Source organism: Lissotriton vulgaris, chromosome 2_1 (genome assembly GCF_964263255.1).
Source record: "Lissotriton vulgaris chromosome 2_1, aLisVul1.2, whole genome shotgun sequence".
Classification (NCBI taxonomy): Eukaryota; Metazoa; Chordata; class Amphibia; order Caudata; family Salamandridae; genus Lissotriton; species Lissotriton vulgaris.
This window is the reverse complement of record NC_141687.1, coordinates 1,967,979,050-1,967,995,572: the sequence shown is the minus strand read 5'-3', so window position 1 is coordinate 1,967,995,572 and position 16,523 is coordinate 1,967,979,050. Positions and strand designations below refer to the sequence as shown.

The 16,523-nt window shown below is 44.8% G+C and overlaps 1 protein-coding gene across 5 annotated transcripts in view; it reads right to left on the bottom strand.

Annotated features, from left to right (window-relative positions):
- The window catches only part of TTLL13 (tubulin tyrosine ligase like 13), a 653,894-nt gene that overhangs the window by 481,282 nt on the left and 156,089 nt on the right, over positions 1-16,523 (bottom strand). For all 5 annotated transcript variants that reach the window (XM_086958162.1, XM_086958163.1, XM_086958165.1 and 2 more), the window contains 3 exons: positions 11,466-11,551; positions 11,147-11,372; positions 8,340-8,521 (listed from right to left, as the gene is read on the bottom strand). In XM_086958162.1, coding sequence (XP_086814288.1) covers positions 8,340-8,521; positions 11,147-11,372; positions 11,466-11,551 — 494 coding nt within the window. The remainder of the gene's footprint in view (positions 1-8,339; positions 8,522-11,146; positions 11,373-11,465; positions 11,552-16,523) is intronic.

Sequence of the window (16,523 nt, the reverse complement as noted above, 5' to 3'; positions counted from 1 at the left end):
AGGGGGGTCTGGCCCCTGGTACCGGAGGGGCTCGGACAGGCGTGGACGGGCGCAGATGGGCTTGCCTTTGGAGCGCCAGCGGCGCGTTCGCTGCACGTGTCCGCTGCGCGGTCGCGTCATCGGGCTTAATATAGCCCTGGTGATGTAAAAGACTAGACTAGAGCGCTAACTTGCAAGATGGCGGCAAGTCAGCATGCAAGGATTTCCCCCTCAATTCAATTCCCACTAGTACAGCAGTTCCTGCAACAGGGGAAAAGCTAAAGGTAACAGTTTAAAAATTCTATTTACAACATAAAAGCACTTTAATGCTGTTTCCGAGTACTATTCAAGACGTGATTCTCGCGCTAGCTAAGATACAGCAGCTTCTTACTCGCTGCGCGGTCGCGTCATCAGTCTTAATATAGCCCTGGTGATGTAAAAGACTAGAGCGCTAACATGCAAGATGGCGGCAAGTCAGCGTGCAAGGATTCCCCCCCTCAATTCAATTCCCACTAGTACAGCAGTTCCTGCAACAGGCGAAAAGCTAAAGGTAACAGTTTAAAAATTCTGTGTAATGTGAGATGAAGAACATCATTTACCAGTATTTGCAGCACTAGTACAGTGTTGTTGACAAAAACATTCTCAAAGAAATTCGTTTATAATTTCAGAATAAAGCCATAGTTTAGAAGATAAATATTTCTTTGCTGCAATAAAACAAGGGCGAAGACTTCTCTGTATCTAGTAGGGCAATCAATCTGTAATTAGATGGCAGCTTGTTTATTTTCTTTCGAGCTTATACCACTCACACCACCACCCTTTCATGGATGTTGCTTCAGCCCTAGTGTGATTAAGTAAATGGGCAGATACAAAAGTACAGTGGTGTCAGGCCATGCGGAATGTGCTTTTAAAAAGGCCTCCTCGTCCCTGAGCTTAAGAATATCTCAAAGAAGGAATAAATGCAACAACCATTTCTTCAGGTATACACACGGTAGTAGCTCAGCTAATATGTCGGGGGCAATGGATGTCGAAAGAGGAGTTATTCTATTTAAGATTACCATCTTTGTGGTTCACATGTGACGTTTTTGTATTTAGGCATCAAGGTAAACACCTTTGTACCATTATTGCCTCTATCACAGTAAAGCGTTTTTGGCACATGCTGTGTGATGGAAACTCCGTTTTACTCACACAAAATAAATCATAAATTGCTGGCAGGGCTTTAAGTGGGCCGGGTCCTGCCGGTGAAGCAGGTGCTGAGACGGGTCCCTAAGGGTTCTGCATTTTGGCCCTCAATGTGAGAAAAAAATCTTAACTCTGCAGCAGCACCACCCTTCACAGCCTTTGAGGTAACTTCAAAGAGACTTGTTATAGTTCTTTCAGTGTCATCATTTCAGAAATGAAACGTTTTCAATATTCTATACAACGATGCCATTGTTGTTGCTTATTTATCTTACAAATCTAACAACCATTTCAAAGCTAATAGTCCTAACTTGTTTTCGTAGGTTTTATGTTACTTGTTGTAGTATATATCTGGATGTAATGACAGAAGCAGCTAAATACCAGTCGAGCAGCACACTATGCTAAGCACATATTTCTAGCTTGCATGTTTTTAAGCCACACCCATAATTGTATAGGCCACGCCCCTTTGTGAGACTCCCTAGTTTTTTCATTCCACTTAAAGCCCCTATTGCTGGTTTATTCTGTGCAGCATCTTATTGATTGCTGCATCTCAACAAATGACCTTTTAATGTAGTGCTTTTAGAGTCCAGAGAGGGCTACCCTATATGGAAGTGTGGCAGGTCTGTCTGTGGTCTGGTATTTTGGCTCTTTGTGGATCTGTATTTTGGTTTGATGGCCTGCTGCTTACTTTTACTATCACTGGAATGTATCACCGCAAACATTTGCTACAGCAAGCTCTAATGCAGTCAGTCTCCCATATCTCGTAAAACACCTGTCCAGCGTGTTTTTACGAGTTCAAAACTGCCCCGATTTATCAATACTGGGCACTTTTTTAGCTATCCGTTTCGCTAATGGGGCCTCTTTTATTTTGGTGCCCGGCCTATTTTATCACTAGACGGACCCTGGTTAGAATAGCGAGTAAAGATCATTAAATTAGCTGTTCCCTAACAAAGAAGTCTGCACAATCTCACCTTCTGCAGTATATACACCATGTACTAAGTTGGGATACTGGTGACTGTAATGGTCTGCCTCAGCCTTTCACATAGCATGCTCAGACTTCTAATGTCTAAATGATCAGCATGAGATTGCATGTTTAATCAATCTGCCCTGGACATAGATCCATGGTATGTTGTTTCTTCCTACAGTTTTACCTCCTCAAATTGCATAGTGCATTACAAATCTTTCTCCTACTATTTTACTAAAACCCTTCATGAAAAATTCCATTTGACTTAAAACTTTCAGTTATTTTCTCTCCTTTCTTTCTTCTCACTGACCCTCTCATTGCCTTCCATCTGGTATATGCCTGTGTTCTCCCTGAGTATATCACACTCTAAGTCATGGTTACTCACAAACTTTCTCTTGGGGGCCAAATTTACCGTGTGGTTTGTGTACGAGGGCCGCACTGGTGGTGGCGGGGTCAGTGGGGGATTGGGGCGGGGCTAGAGCAACAAAAGAAAACTGTGACCATGAGATTGAACACAGGTCCCTGCAGCGACGCCTTCGTCCACTATTCCACCACACCTGGCATACACACATCTCTCTCTCTCTCTCTCTCTTTCTCTCTCGTTCTCTCTCTTTCTCTCTCTCTCTGTCTCCCTCCCACTCTCTATCTCTCTCTATCTCTCTCTCCCTCTCCCTCCCTCTCTCACGGTCTCCCTCTGTCTCCCTCTGTCTCACTCACTCCAACTGTCTCCCTCCCTCTCACTCCCTCTCTCTCTCTCTGTCTCCCTCTCACTCCCTCTATCTCTGTCTCCATCTCTCTCTCCCTCTCTCTCTCTGTCTCCCTCTCTCTCCTTCCCTCTTCCTCACTCTGTCTCCCTCTCTCTCCTTCCCGCTCCCTCAATCAATCTCCCTCAATCAGTCTCCCTCAATCAGTCTCCCTCCCTCCGTCTCCCTCCCTCTGTTTCCCTCACTCTGTATCCCTCACTCTGTATCCCTCACTCAGTCTCCCTCACTCAGTCTCCCTCACTCAGTCTCCCTCACTCTGTTTCCCTCACTCTGTTTCCCTCACTCTGTTTCCCTCACTCTGTTTCCCTCACACCCTCTGTCGCCCTCCTCCCTATGTCTGTCTCCCTCCCTCTGTCTGTCTCCCTCCCTCTGTCTGTCTCCCTCCCTCTGTCTGTCTCCCTCCCTCCCTCTGTCACCCTCCTCCCTCTGTCTGTCTGCGTCCCTTTGTCTGCATCCCTCTGTCTGCGTCCCTCTGTCTCCCTCCCTCTGTCTCCCCCAATCTGTCTCCCTCACTATGTCTCCCCCAATCTGTCTCCCTCACTATGTCTCCCTCACTATGTCTCCCTCACTCTATCTCCCTTATTCGGTCTCCCTCACTCTGTCTCCCACCCTCTATCGCCCTCCTTCCTCTGTTGCCCTCCTCCCTCTGTCTGTCTCCCTCCCTCTGTCACACTCCTCCCTCTGTCTGTCACCCTCTGTCTCCCTCCGTCTCCCTCCCTCCGTCTCCCTCTCTCTGTCTCCCTCCCTCTGTCACCCTCCCTCCATCTCCCTCCCTCCGTCACCCTCTATCTGTCTCCCTCTATCTGTCTCCCTCTATCTGTCTCCCTCTATATGTCTCCCTCTGTCTGCCTGTCTCCCTCCCTCTGTCTCCCTCCCTCTGTCTCCCTTTGTCTGTCTCCCTCCCTCTGTCTCCCTCTGTCACCCTCCCTCCATCTCCCTCCCTCCGTCTCCCTCAGTCTCCCTCCCTCCGTCTCCCTCCCTCCGTCACCCTCCCTCCGTCACCCTCCCTCTGTCCCCCTCCCTCGGTCACCCTCTATCTGTCTCCCTCTGTCTGCCTGTCTCCCTCCTTCTGTCTCCCTCCATCACCCTCTGTCTACCTCCCTGTCTCCCTCACTCTGTCTCCCTCACTCTGTCTCCCACCCTGTCACCCTCCTTCCTCTGTCTGTCTCCCTCCCTCTGTCACCCTCCTCCCTCTGTCTGTCTCCCTCCCTCGGTATCCATCCCTCTGTCTCCCTCCCTCTGTCTCCGTCCCTCTGTCTCCGTCCCTGTGTCTCCTCTGTCTGTCACCCTCTGTCTCCCTCTGTCTCCCTCCGTCTGTCTCCCTCCCTCTGTCACCCTTCGTCTGTCACCCTCTGTCTGTCACCCTCTGTCTACCTCCCTGTCTCCCTCACTCTGTGTCCCTCACTCTGTCTCCCACCCTGTCGCCCTCCTCCCTCTGTCTGTCTCCCTCCCTTTGTCTGCGTCCCTCTGTCTCCCTCCCTCTGTCTCCGTCCCTCTGTCTCCCTCTGTCTGTCACCCTCTGTCTCCCTCCGTCTCCCTCCCTCCGTCTCCCTCCCTCGTCTCCTTCCCTCTGTCACCCTCTATCTGTCTCCCTCTATCTGTCTCCCTCTGTCTGCATGTCTCCCTCTCTCGGTCTCCCTCCTTCTGTCTCCCTTTGTCTGTCTCCCTCCCTCTGTCTCCCTCCCTCTGTCTCCCTCCCTCTGTCTCCCTCCATCTGTCTCCCTCCATCTCCCTCCCTCCGTCTCCCTCCCTCCGTCACCCTCCCTCTGTCACCCTCTATCTGTCTCCCTCTATCTGTCTCCCTCTATCTGTCTGTCTGTCTCCCTCCTTCTGTCTCCCTCCATCATCCTCTGTCTACCTCCCTGTCTCCCTCACTCTGTCTCCCACCCTGTCACCCTCCTTCCTCTGTGTGTCTCCCTCCCTCTGTCACCCTCCTCCCTCTGTCTGTCTCCCTCTCTCTGTTTCCATCCCTCTGTCTCCCTCTCTCTGTCTCCGTCCCTGTGTCTCCCTCTGTCTGTCACCCTCTGTCTCCCTCGTCACCCTCTGTCTGTCACCCTCTGTCTGTCACCCTCTGTCTGACTCCCTCCCGCTGTCTCCCACCCTCGGTGTCCCCCCCTCTGTCTCCCTCCCTCCGTCTCCCTCCCTCCGTCTCCCTCCTTCCATCTCCCTGCCTCTGTCTCCCTCCGTCTGTCTCCCTCTGTCTGCCTCCCTCCTTCTGTTTCCCTCCCTCTGTCTCCCTCTCCCTCCCTTTCCCCCTCCCTCTGTCTCCCTCCCTTTCCCTCCCTCCCTCTGTCTCCCTCCCTCTACCTCCCTCTGTCACTCTCTATCATCTCACCTGCCTGAGTGTGCCTGGGCTGAGACAGCTTCCAGGGCACACACACACACACACAGCCGCAACGGAGCACTTCACAGGTCTTTAAAAGACCATTTGCATATTAATGAGGCATTGTTGTATTTCACCTCTTAGCGCCACTGCAGCTCCACTCTATCACTGGAATCCCGCGGCCCCCACAGAGCAGCAGAGTCTCTCAGAGTAGCGCTGATGCAACAGGCAGTGTTTGCAGACAGTCTTTAATTATTTTTTTTTTAAACACGGGTACATTGTCTGCAAGGTCCGCGGTCTACCAAGGAAGACTTGCCGGACCGCCGGGGACCCGCGGGTCGTACAATGAGTACCCGTGCTCTAAGTCATATGCCTGTATGCCTTTTATATTCTATTGCTGTAGTTCTGTAAATGACTCATACCTTATTTCATAGATAACAGCCTATCCCCCTTTAATCATATTCCTGCAACGCAACAATACTTAATCACCGCTACCCAATGTATTCATCCTACCAACTATGTGTAAGTACCTATATAGCTCACACTAATGACCACACTCAACTCCCACAAAGAAAATGGAGTAAATCCACTGAATGGTTTACCTTGATGGCACGTAACTTATCTAAAAATCTGTTAATAACTAATACCCACTTGATTAACCACTAACCATGGGTCCTGGAGTAGTCTGCTACTCACAGTAAAGCATTTCATAGACTTGCTAAGAATAGTAAGTGCCATAAAAATGCAATTAAAATGACAAAGACGGCATCACAGAATTTCACCTTGCTTTCATCTGGCGACATCTGTTGTATTAAAATGTAGCTTAGCCTCTCCCCCAAATTTGTCTCAACAAATTTTATGTATCACCCACATTCTGAAAGGAAATTGTGTGGCATGTCTTTTTAGGTCTGGTGTTAGAAAAGACCTTTTGATTTTATGTAGGATAAAATTACATATAGCGGCTTTCAGACAGCCCTCATCATCCATTGGTCTGTTGTTGTGTCATTCACATTTTGTTTTTGCGCACTACAGCATATAGCATGGGGCAGTGGGACAGCTTCCTTAAGCCACTAGTTACAATTCACTTTGACCGCCTGCATTTTAATCTGTCACAAGAAGCACATCCCCACTCAAGCTAGTTCTGTTCAATGCCAGTATTATAATTACTTAAGTGTTGCCTTTATGTTTAAAGTCTGATGTGATAGCATGACACTTCTGATCCACATTCCATCTTTATCAGATCCCATCTCCTGCCAATGATGTCGTACATTCCTTACGGAATGGTTTGCTTTTCTGACTGTTGCTATTTCACAACATACCAGATTGTATCCATTTGAAACGTTTTTGTATTAAGCTATCCTTTTTTTTCCTCTTTTTCATCCTCTTCTTCTTTCTCTTCATTTCTTGTCTTCTTTCCAGCTTGTCTTCTTTCCCACTTATTTTCTTTCCTTCATTCTACCTTCCTTTCTTTTTTCGCTTTGTCTCTTTCTTTTTTCTTTCTTTCATGCCTTCTTTCTCTTTTATTTTCCTTCCTCCGGTCCGTCTTTCTTTCCTTCCTTTCTCCCTCCTTTCTTTCTCTATCCTTCTACCCTGTTTCATCTTCTTTCTTGCCTGCCTTCTTTTTTTTCTTTCTTTCTTGCCTTTGTTTTCTCACTCTCTTTTTTTTCTTTATGGAAGGTAAGAGATTTGCAGCTAGTGCTATACTGATTGTCTTTTTTAGGCATAGGTTAGCCAAGACCTCTGGAATTTACTATAATGATGCTTATAACGTGGTAAATTACAGGGGTTTATGCCAAACCTCATCCATTAGTCTATGGGATGCGTCATTCGCATTTTTATTCCAACCACTCCAGCATGTATTAAAAGGAAATGTATCAGCTCACTTCAGCCCCTGCCTGACTTCATTATGATGTAGGCTCCCTGTTTAACATTTTTACAGATTTTTACAGATAAATAGAGACAGAAAACAATGTTTAAAACTTGATGAATACAGTACTGGGCCTATTCCCCTCTGCTATAGAGCCGGCTCCCCTCCCCTCTGCTAAAGAGCTGAGCCTCCGCCCCTCTGCTATAGAACCGGGCCTCGATAAATACAGAAAATTGTACTTCTTTTAAGTGACTCTTCGTGCTGTCTTTCATGAATTGTAGCCCAACAGCTGAGCGATGGGCAGCATGGGAAATTAAAAAACAGGATGAAATGTCTTTAATTAATGGCATACGTCAACATATATTTGTGTTATAATGCTACTATTTAGTGGATGCATTGTTATGCAATATTTGGCCTCTTAAATAGCTAAATCATAACACACATAAAAGAATGAGTGTGTCTCTATCATTTAAATAAATATGGACATTTACAGTTTTAGAACATTATTTATAAACAAAACATAAAATAAATATGGATCAATACAGATAAAATAACCAAAAAACAAATATGGATAAATACAGACGGAAATGTTGAAAAAATAAATACCATAAAACCGGAAACCCTAATTATGAGCTATGGCATGCCTTTCTTTCATAAGGAACACATCTGCACACAAAGTAGTCCCCCCTCAGTGCAATGGTACTCTATTGCAATCTGTTAGGGTTTATTTGGACCACATATTTGTTTGCCTGTAGCAAATTATTCTCACTTTTCTTTTTAGATTTATGTGGACCCGAAATATTCCCAAACAATAAGGTTTTGAAGAAACCTTGATAAAACAAAACAAGAATTGCCAGAAGGCTGGTGGCCCTTGCCAGACCTATTGGCTTTGCCAATGCTTGTTTAATATTTGACATATTTTCAGTAGTTTGTTCGTTTGGAGATGAACCATCTTTCTGCATGACTGAAATGAAGCCAATGTTATATTAACATTCTTCATTCAAAGCTAGATGCATAGTGTATAGCCTTGAAAGAATACACCATCTGACTTACTAAAACATATCATTTTTTTTTTTTTTAGTTTTATATAGCGCTGGCTAGACCCAGAGGTATCAGAGCGCTTTACATAAGGAACAGCGAGTTGCAAGTTACAACATTTTTACATAAGTTACACAGTGATTACATAGTAACAACAAGAGTTACTAGCGAATAGAGCATAAGGACATGAATTGTAACTAGTTATTCGAGTGAGTAGCAATGCTATACCTGGCTTCTCGTGGTGGGTTGCGCTGGAAGAGACGTTCCTTTACTCTTCGTTTGTCTTCTTCTAACACCTTCTTTTTGTCACATGCTCGGATATTGATCAAGTTCAAGGTATCATAAAGTAGGCTATCTTTCACCTCTCTATCCATTAGGGAATCAGTAGTAAAACTTGGGGAGTGATTCACCTGACCATAACACAGTAAGAAACAAACAAAATGAGCATCATACAAAAGTACATTTTCTACCAGTGGTTTTGGAAATGCACTTATTTATTCATTTTGCATACATGTAACACCCAAGGTCGTTTCAAAATACTTTATGAAAAGAGAGTATCACAGAAAAAAAGTGGTAACTCATGCTTAGGAACAACATGACCCGGAACAAGAAAGAGATATTGTATTTGCATTTTGAAGTATTTGTGACACATTGATGAGTATGAGAGATATAGGCTATGAAAGCTTTGTTTATTTATTTATTTATTTATTTATTTATTTATGGCATTTGTAGAGCGTGTGCAATTACCCGTAGGCGTCTCGGCGCTGGTATGCAATGCTGTCTATCCCTGAGCAGAAGAATAGTGGCTGGGTTTACTGGTTGAATAACCACGTCTTCAGTTTCTTTCTGAACTGGAGGAGTGTGGGACTTGTTTTAATGTGGTTCGGTAAGGAGTTCCAGATTTTAGGGGCTGCGATAGCAAAGCGGCGATCACCCCATGAGACTGTTCTGCTTCGTTGGACCACAAGTTGGTTAAGTGAGGAGGAACAAAGTGTTCTGGATGGATTGTAAGGAATTAATAGCTTTCTGAGGAAGCGCGGTCCTTGATCCTGCAGGGTCTTATAGACTATACATAGTGCTTTGAATTTGGCCCTATTTTGAATGGTTAGCCAGTGGTAATCTTTCAGGGTGTCCGAAATGGGAGTGAACTTGGGTTTTTTTGAGAGCACGCGTGCTGCTGCATTCTGCACAGTCTTAAGCTTTTTCGTAACTCTGCTTTGTGCATTAAGCAATAGACCGTTGCAATAATCCAACGATGTGAGAACCAAGGAGGTGACTAACGTCTTGGCTGCTGAATCTGGCAAATAAGGGATGATCTTTTTTATTATTTTGAGCTTGAAATGGGCATTAGATGCCACCTTATTTGCATGGGCCATGAAACAGAGCTTGTCGTCAAATGTCACTCCTAGGTTTCTAACCTTAGCGGTGGGGGTGGGAGGGACACCAAGAGCCGGTGGCCACCAAGCTGCCGACCAAGCTGGCAGAAGGTTGCCAAAGATGACCACCTCAGTTTTATCGGAATTGAGCTTCAGGCAATTTCTTGCCATCCACTCACCGATAGCAATCATCCCCCTTTGGAATCTTTCTGCCACCTCCTGTCCATCACCCTTTATGGCCAAAACCAGCTGGGTGTCGTCGGCGTATGAGGTGAGGCTCATCCCGTGTGCTTTAATGACACTTGCAAGGTCCGACACATAGATATTAAATAGTGTCGGACTGAGGGATGAGCCTTGAGGAACCCCACACGGCAGCGACAGATCCGCTGATTGGAAGAGACCCATGGTGACCGCCTGGGTTCTGTTGGCCAGGAAGGAGGCAAGAAGATCCTTGGCAGTAAGCCGAATACCCATCCTTTCGACACGGTCGATCAAGATCTTATGGTCGACCGTGTCGAAGGCCGCTGAGAGATCAAGAAGGACAAGCAGTGCTGTACCTCCCTGATCACGGATGACTCTTATGTCATCAGCTGCCTTGATGAGAGCGGTTTCCGTTCCATGGTGTTTACGGAAACCGAACTGTGTATCATCCAGCAGGTTGTGACTCTCAATGAATTCCGAGAGTTGCTGGTTCATGGCCTTTTCGATGACTTTTGCTAGAAAAGGAAGGCTTGCGATTGGGCGATAGTTTTTTAATTCACCTTTATCTAGACCCGGCTTTGCTTGGTTTTACAGTGTTGTAAAAGTGATGATGTTGTCCGCTGCAGTGTTCAATGTTAAGGGGTGTCTATGTCCACGTCAGAGGGAGAGCAGATGTACATTAGTACAATACATGTAAGGTGTACGTACCGAGCATTACCGTTCTCTATTTTTTTAAACAATTCTTTAATTAGTAATTGGGTAGTATGCCACTGCATAATCAAAAATACAAGATCAAATTAGACATTGTAAATATTCAAACTCGATATACTGAAGGAAGAATGCTTATCAAAAGTTTCGAAATTGTGTTTCGTCTGTTATCAGCAAAAGAAAGTATTTGAGAAAAAGAGACATAACACTGCAACGTGGTGGGAGAGTAGGGTAAAAAATAGAGGAAAATAAAAATGAAAAATGATAAGGGAATAGGAAGAAAGGAGAAGAATGGAATACAAAGTAAGAAGAGAATACAAAAGAAGCAGGTGTTAGAGGACAATAGATACCATTTGAGCAATCTTGCCCAAAAGCCCATGCGGTCAGGCAGGGATCACTACCATAGGAAAACATCTTTGGTCCAAACGAAACCAGGTATCTACATCACGCCTGCAGTGGTAAGACTACGGGCAATGTTGTGCACAGTTAAGAGATGAGACTATAAGACGTTTAGTAAATAAAGAACTCTGGCTCTGCAGTACTGATTTAGAACACAGATGAATGGCACACCAACTTCAAAAATGTAACCAGTGTAGAGCTGTTTAAATCATTGTAAATGCAGAAATCTAAATTACTTAAGAATGTGCACAACAATGCCGCATTATGACTTAAATCCAAAATTGATATAGAATTGCTTCAAAAACCCTTATTCTTTTCCTGAAGAAGTAAATACAGAAAATTGCGCATTACCTCAAGCAGCCAAGGTTTGGTCTTTCTGTCCAGCAGGATGTCGAATCCCAGAATCTCAAAGCAGGCACTTCCAGCGACATGATTTGGGAAACAGGTACGGTAGTTGTGCTTGAGGATGGGGTGAGCTGCGATCAGGGTCTTGATAACCACATCCTCAATATCTTCCCATAGCTTGGCTGTGTCATAATTATGGTCCTTTAACCACTCATTCAGGGTGGAGAGCTTCCTGGTTAGTAAACATCAGTGTATTTAGGAATAGCACAGAAATACAGGGCACATTGGTTGGGTCAGTTTTGTATGACAAGAAATAAAATGGTACCTTTTGCTGCCACTGACTTCATCTCGGATAAAATTTTCATTATGTTTATTGATGGCATAATTGGTGAGGTGCATGCATATGTCATCCTGATGGGAGGAGAGAAAGTGATATATATTTACTGATTGTGCATTTGTATTAAGCACATTCTTATTAGCAATAATATTACATGGTGTACACTGTCAAAACAGTTTAATGCAGGGATATTTGATGTTTATTGTCACCAGAATTTACGGTAGCCATGTAACTGATCTTAGAAGAATAAAAACAATGAGCGGTCCTGCTGGGATTTGAACCTGTGACCACAATACTCTTCTTAACTTCTTAAGCCTTGCAACCAAGTGATCACATTCAACCCCATCGAAATACGTTACACCTACCTGCTAAAGATTTCAACTACGTAATTGGCTCTGAAATTAATTTATATCAATTCAAACTATGTTTCCAAAGTCCTCTTAAACTTTTCTTTTAGAATAATGAGAACTTTTATTTAAAAACGTGGTTTTGCTGGTTGCTTGGGTAGGAAAAGGTTACGGTGTAAGCACAATGTAAAATTTTGAGAACTTTCAGTAATTTCTCCAACACAATTAACATTTCCACAGGCCTACTCATAATCACTACACATTAACTTCAATTAAATACTTTGGAATTGAATGCTCTGCACTTCTGTAGTAGAAGTGAACTAAATGCCTAGCGCTACCAGACATTTCAAAAGTGACTGACTTCTACAGGTTACTTAATCACTTAGAGAAGATGATTACATTGTGTGTTTGAACTATCCTTTTTTTAAATGTCATCACTCACAAAAGAAGAACCTAAAAAAGATTCTACGAAAAACAAAAAACAATAAAAAACAGGAATTGCACAAAATATCACTGAAGTCTTCTAACACACACCCCAGATGTCCCTATAATTCTAAAGTCTTTAATCATGTCCCAAACTCCCCTGTCACACCTTAAAACGCAGGTTATTTAACCACATGGTGTCAAACTACCGAACTAGCCATCCCTTGCCTTTAGAAATTGCGTCTCGCTTTCAGCCTTCTTCTTTACTGCATTTTCCACAAACATAAAATAACAGTGCTATAAGTAATGCAGTGATCCACTGGTTAAGCCAACATATTCAATATAGAGCATTCATTACCCATAGCCAACTGGGTAGATCCCAGCTGGGGGTGAGCATCTTTACATCAGTCAGGGCAAGGACTCATGGATGTGAGTAAGATTGGAGTGGAGATATCCGGTAGAAAATGAATGCAGCCATTCCTAGTCAATCAATCAATCAGGATTTATAAAGTGCGCTAATCCCCTGATAGGGTATCCAGGCACTTGCAGGTCCTAGAGGCTTATTCAAACAGCTAGGTCTTGAGGGTCATTCAGAATTGCAGAAGTGAGGTGATGGTCTGGAGTAGCATGGGGGGGGGGTGTTCCATGTCTTTGCTACAATGCGGGAGAAGAAGCATCCTCGACTTCTGCTTCGGTAGATGCAGGGAGTATGGGCAAGTGAGAGGGAGGCAGACCGTAGTCTTCTCGACGGTTGGTGGAAGTTCAGGCGGAGGTTAATGTAGGCTGGTACTTAGTTTTGTAGAGCCTTGTGTGCGTGGGTCAGCTTAAATTGGCTTCTCTTCTGTATGGAGAGCCAGTGGAGTTGTCGGGGATGGGATGTGATGGGGGTTCATTGGGGAAGGCCGAGGATAAGTCAGGCTGCTGAGTTTTGTATGGTATGAAGTGTGTGTAGGAGGTGTGCAGTGATTCCCACGTAGATGGTGTTGCTGTGGTCAAGTTGGCTGGTGATGAGGGCTGTGTCATGGTGCATCTCATGTGTAGGGGTAGACACTTGAAGATCTTGTGTAGCATACGTCGACTGAGGAAGCAGGTGGAGAAGACCGCGTTGATCTATGATTTCATGTTAAGACCGGAGGTTACAATTATGCATCACATCCTTTAATTGCCACTCTGCAGCACCTTTAAAGAAGTATAACAATCCAAAACACTAGAACAAGAACACTTAAGTCCATAAATATCCTTTGTCTAGAACATTCCTCCTCTTTTAATTGCTGCTCGAGGAAAGATAAGTACATTTAACCGTCTTTATGTTCACTGAGTTAAACTGTTTTTGGTATGTGTCTGAGAATCATTGATTGTAAAAAATTTTTTGGGGGATATGATAGGTACCCTACAGCTTCTAATTTTCAGAAGCTGAAGGGCTGTTTGTAAATTCTGGGAATTGACAGTTTAGATTGTGAAGTAGGGAAATTTGTAGGCGTTGGATACAGGGAGCGTAGAATTGAGTTTTTTTGGGTGAAACGATGGGAGTTTTAGCGTGTCGCTCAATAAAAAAAAAGAAGAGCATTTTATGAAAGACAGCGCTGCATATTACCTGTTTGAAAGTACATAGCGCGGTCACCTGAGGCTCGCTCGTTGCTAGCTCGAGCGGGAAGAGGAGCTCGTGGCATGCGTGTCTGCATTGGGAGGTGTAGGCGTGTGAAGAAACTCTTTGGTTTGAAAGTAGTATCGCGTGCATTGGCAGTACGTATTTGATACGTGCATGGGCAGCACATGAGGTAAGAAAGCATCGCAAGAATGGGCACCCATCTTAGTTTTGGCAGTTTTCGATTGGCATAAGCAGGTTTTACGTTACCGCTGTGACGGTTGAGCGGTCGGGTGTATAACGATCAGATTCGAGGATAGTTGTGGATTAGTCGATGAAACAGAGAGGAATATTTTAGTACAGAGGTAAACTTTGGAATTTGGAAAGTTTTGTATTTAGAATTAAGAATGTCAGAGGAGCATAACAGTGAGTTCACTTTAAAAGGAGATATGGTGAATGAGGAGGTAGTGAAAAGGCTGATCCAGCATGAGATGAGGAAACAGGTTAATGAGGCTGTGGATGATGTTTTGAATATAGTAGAAGGAGAGAGTTAGATTGAGGAGAAGAATATTTTTCTCTTTCAGATGGTGAAGGAGTAAGTGCTGAAGTGGGAAGAAAGAGATTTCAAAAGACTAGGCATGTAGAGGATGTTGGGGTTCACAAAAAAGGAATGGATGGCTTGAATGCCAGTGCAAGTATGGGTGTCCGTGGCGGCACACAAAGAAGGGGGTGTCCTAAGTGGCATGCAGCATGCATGGAAAGGTGTCCCTTGGCAGCACGCATGATGAGGATGAGTTTGAAAAAGGAGTGAACGAGACAGATGAGAAAGAATTGGACGAATATATACTTGATTTGAATCAGGATGAGAACATAGATGAAGAGTTTGAAGAGATAGAAGACTCAAGTTCTAATGATGCCATCAAGGACCCGTTTGAAGGAGAGATGTTTACACTATTAAAAGTTAAGCATCCATGTAGCATGGAGCATGTGGCAAAGTTCATTAGGTCTTGGATACGCAGGCCTCTGGAAAGGGATGGGCGAAGAGTAATGAGGACAGAATATGCCAGAAAGGTGAACGAGTATGTAGTACTCCAAATTTGGATTGCGAGTTGATTCGTTTTTTGTTTCGGCTCGCGAGGGATCCTAGGAAAGGATTTGAAAGGTCTTTAAAGATTTGCCAGGATAAGGTCCTGGATGTGTTGGGGCAAATGGCCAAGATTTGGACATGGCGGAAGAATTTTATGCAAATTGAGAGGCAATGGACACAGATTTGCTTAGGGGATGGAGCCAAAGAGCTTTAGTGGTTTTAGGTAATGCAAATGCAGGACTATTGACGGAGCGAAGAAGGGCAATCCTAATGAGAATAAATCCTAAATTAGGGGACATAGCACAGAAGGACAGTAATGAGGATGCCACGGGTTTGCGCTTCGGGGAAGGTCTTGTTAAGAATATTAGAAAGTATGTGAATACTTTCCCAGCATTGGATAAGTTGCAAGTGAATATGAGGAAGGTATTCAGAGGTGGTGTTTTTGGTAGGGCCAGTAGGAGGGGACAACCTGTGGCTGAGGGGCACAAAGGTCCCAGTATGGCTCCAAGTATTATTCGCAAAACAGAAATCAATTTAGAGAAAGGAGCTATACTTCAGTTGGATTCTATCCGAATAGAGGAAGATTGGGAAGAGCAGGTCGTGGAAGATTTTTGAGAGGACGAGCCCAGCTCCAAGGAGGACAAGGTGAGTATGGAGATTTTTACTGGTTCTACCCAAGGAAAAGTAGGGGGAACTCTGAGTTTTTCACAGAGGAGTGGAAGAGAATAACACAGAATCCTTGGGTTTTAGGTTTAACTCTGTTTTATTGGGAAACTGCACCTGGAAGGCAAGTCATACAGGATAGACAGTACAACATCAGCAGCAATAGTATACATGAAAAAGGTACAAATAGTGCACGGGAGAGGCTTTGAAGAAAGTCCAGTACTCATTAGATCTGTTGCTGCGTTGTTCAGGAAAGGAAAGTGCTGCATGCCAATCAGGTGAGGACTCCCTTAATCCCCCCCCAAACTTCCCAAAACTCCCGCCCCGCCCCCCCGTCCATTGCCCAAGTCCATCTCTCCCTATGTTGCCTCATCAGGCCTCAGATCGGAGGCTCGCCCCTCCTTCCAGCACAGAACTCGCCCTCCGGCTCCGAAAGACGTAATAAGCGGAGGTACCGTGGGCATGTAAGTTCTCTGAATTCTGTGATCAGAAGAGTGTGGAATGGCTGCCACAGTTCCTCAAATTGATCTATGTCCCCGTCTAGGGCAAGGGACATCTTCTACATCCCCAGCACCCCCCATAGTCGGTGAAGCCAACCCGTAGTGGAAGGGATAGTTGCAGTGCGCCAGTGTACCAAGATGTTTTGGATCGCAGAGCCCAGCGCGATGGCCATCTGGCGCCCTCTCCGAGAGCGTAGGGGGTAATTTAAGGGGTTGGGGAGCCCAAGTATGATGTAGGCAGGAAAGCGGGGCAATTCAGTGTGGAAGTGTGTATCTACGTCATCAAGTACCTGCGTCCAATATGGTTGTATCAAAGGGCAGTCCCATAGAATGTGTAGCAGGGTGCCTAGGTGTCCACAACCCCTCCAGCAACTCTGGTCTTTGCTATGATCCATTTCACCAATGCGTTCCGGCGTATAGTACCAGTACATGGTCACCTTA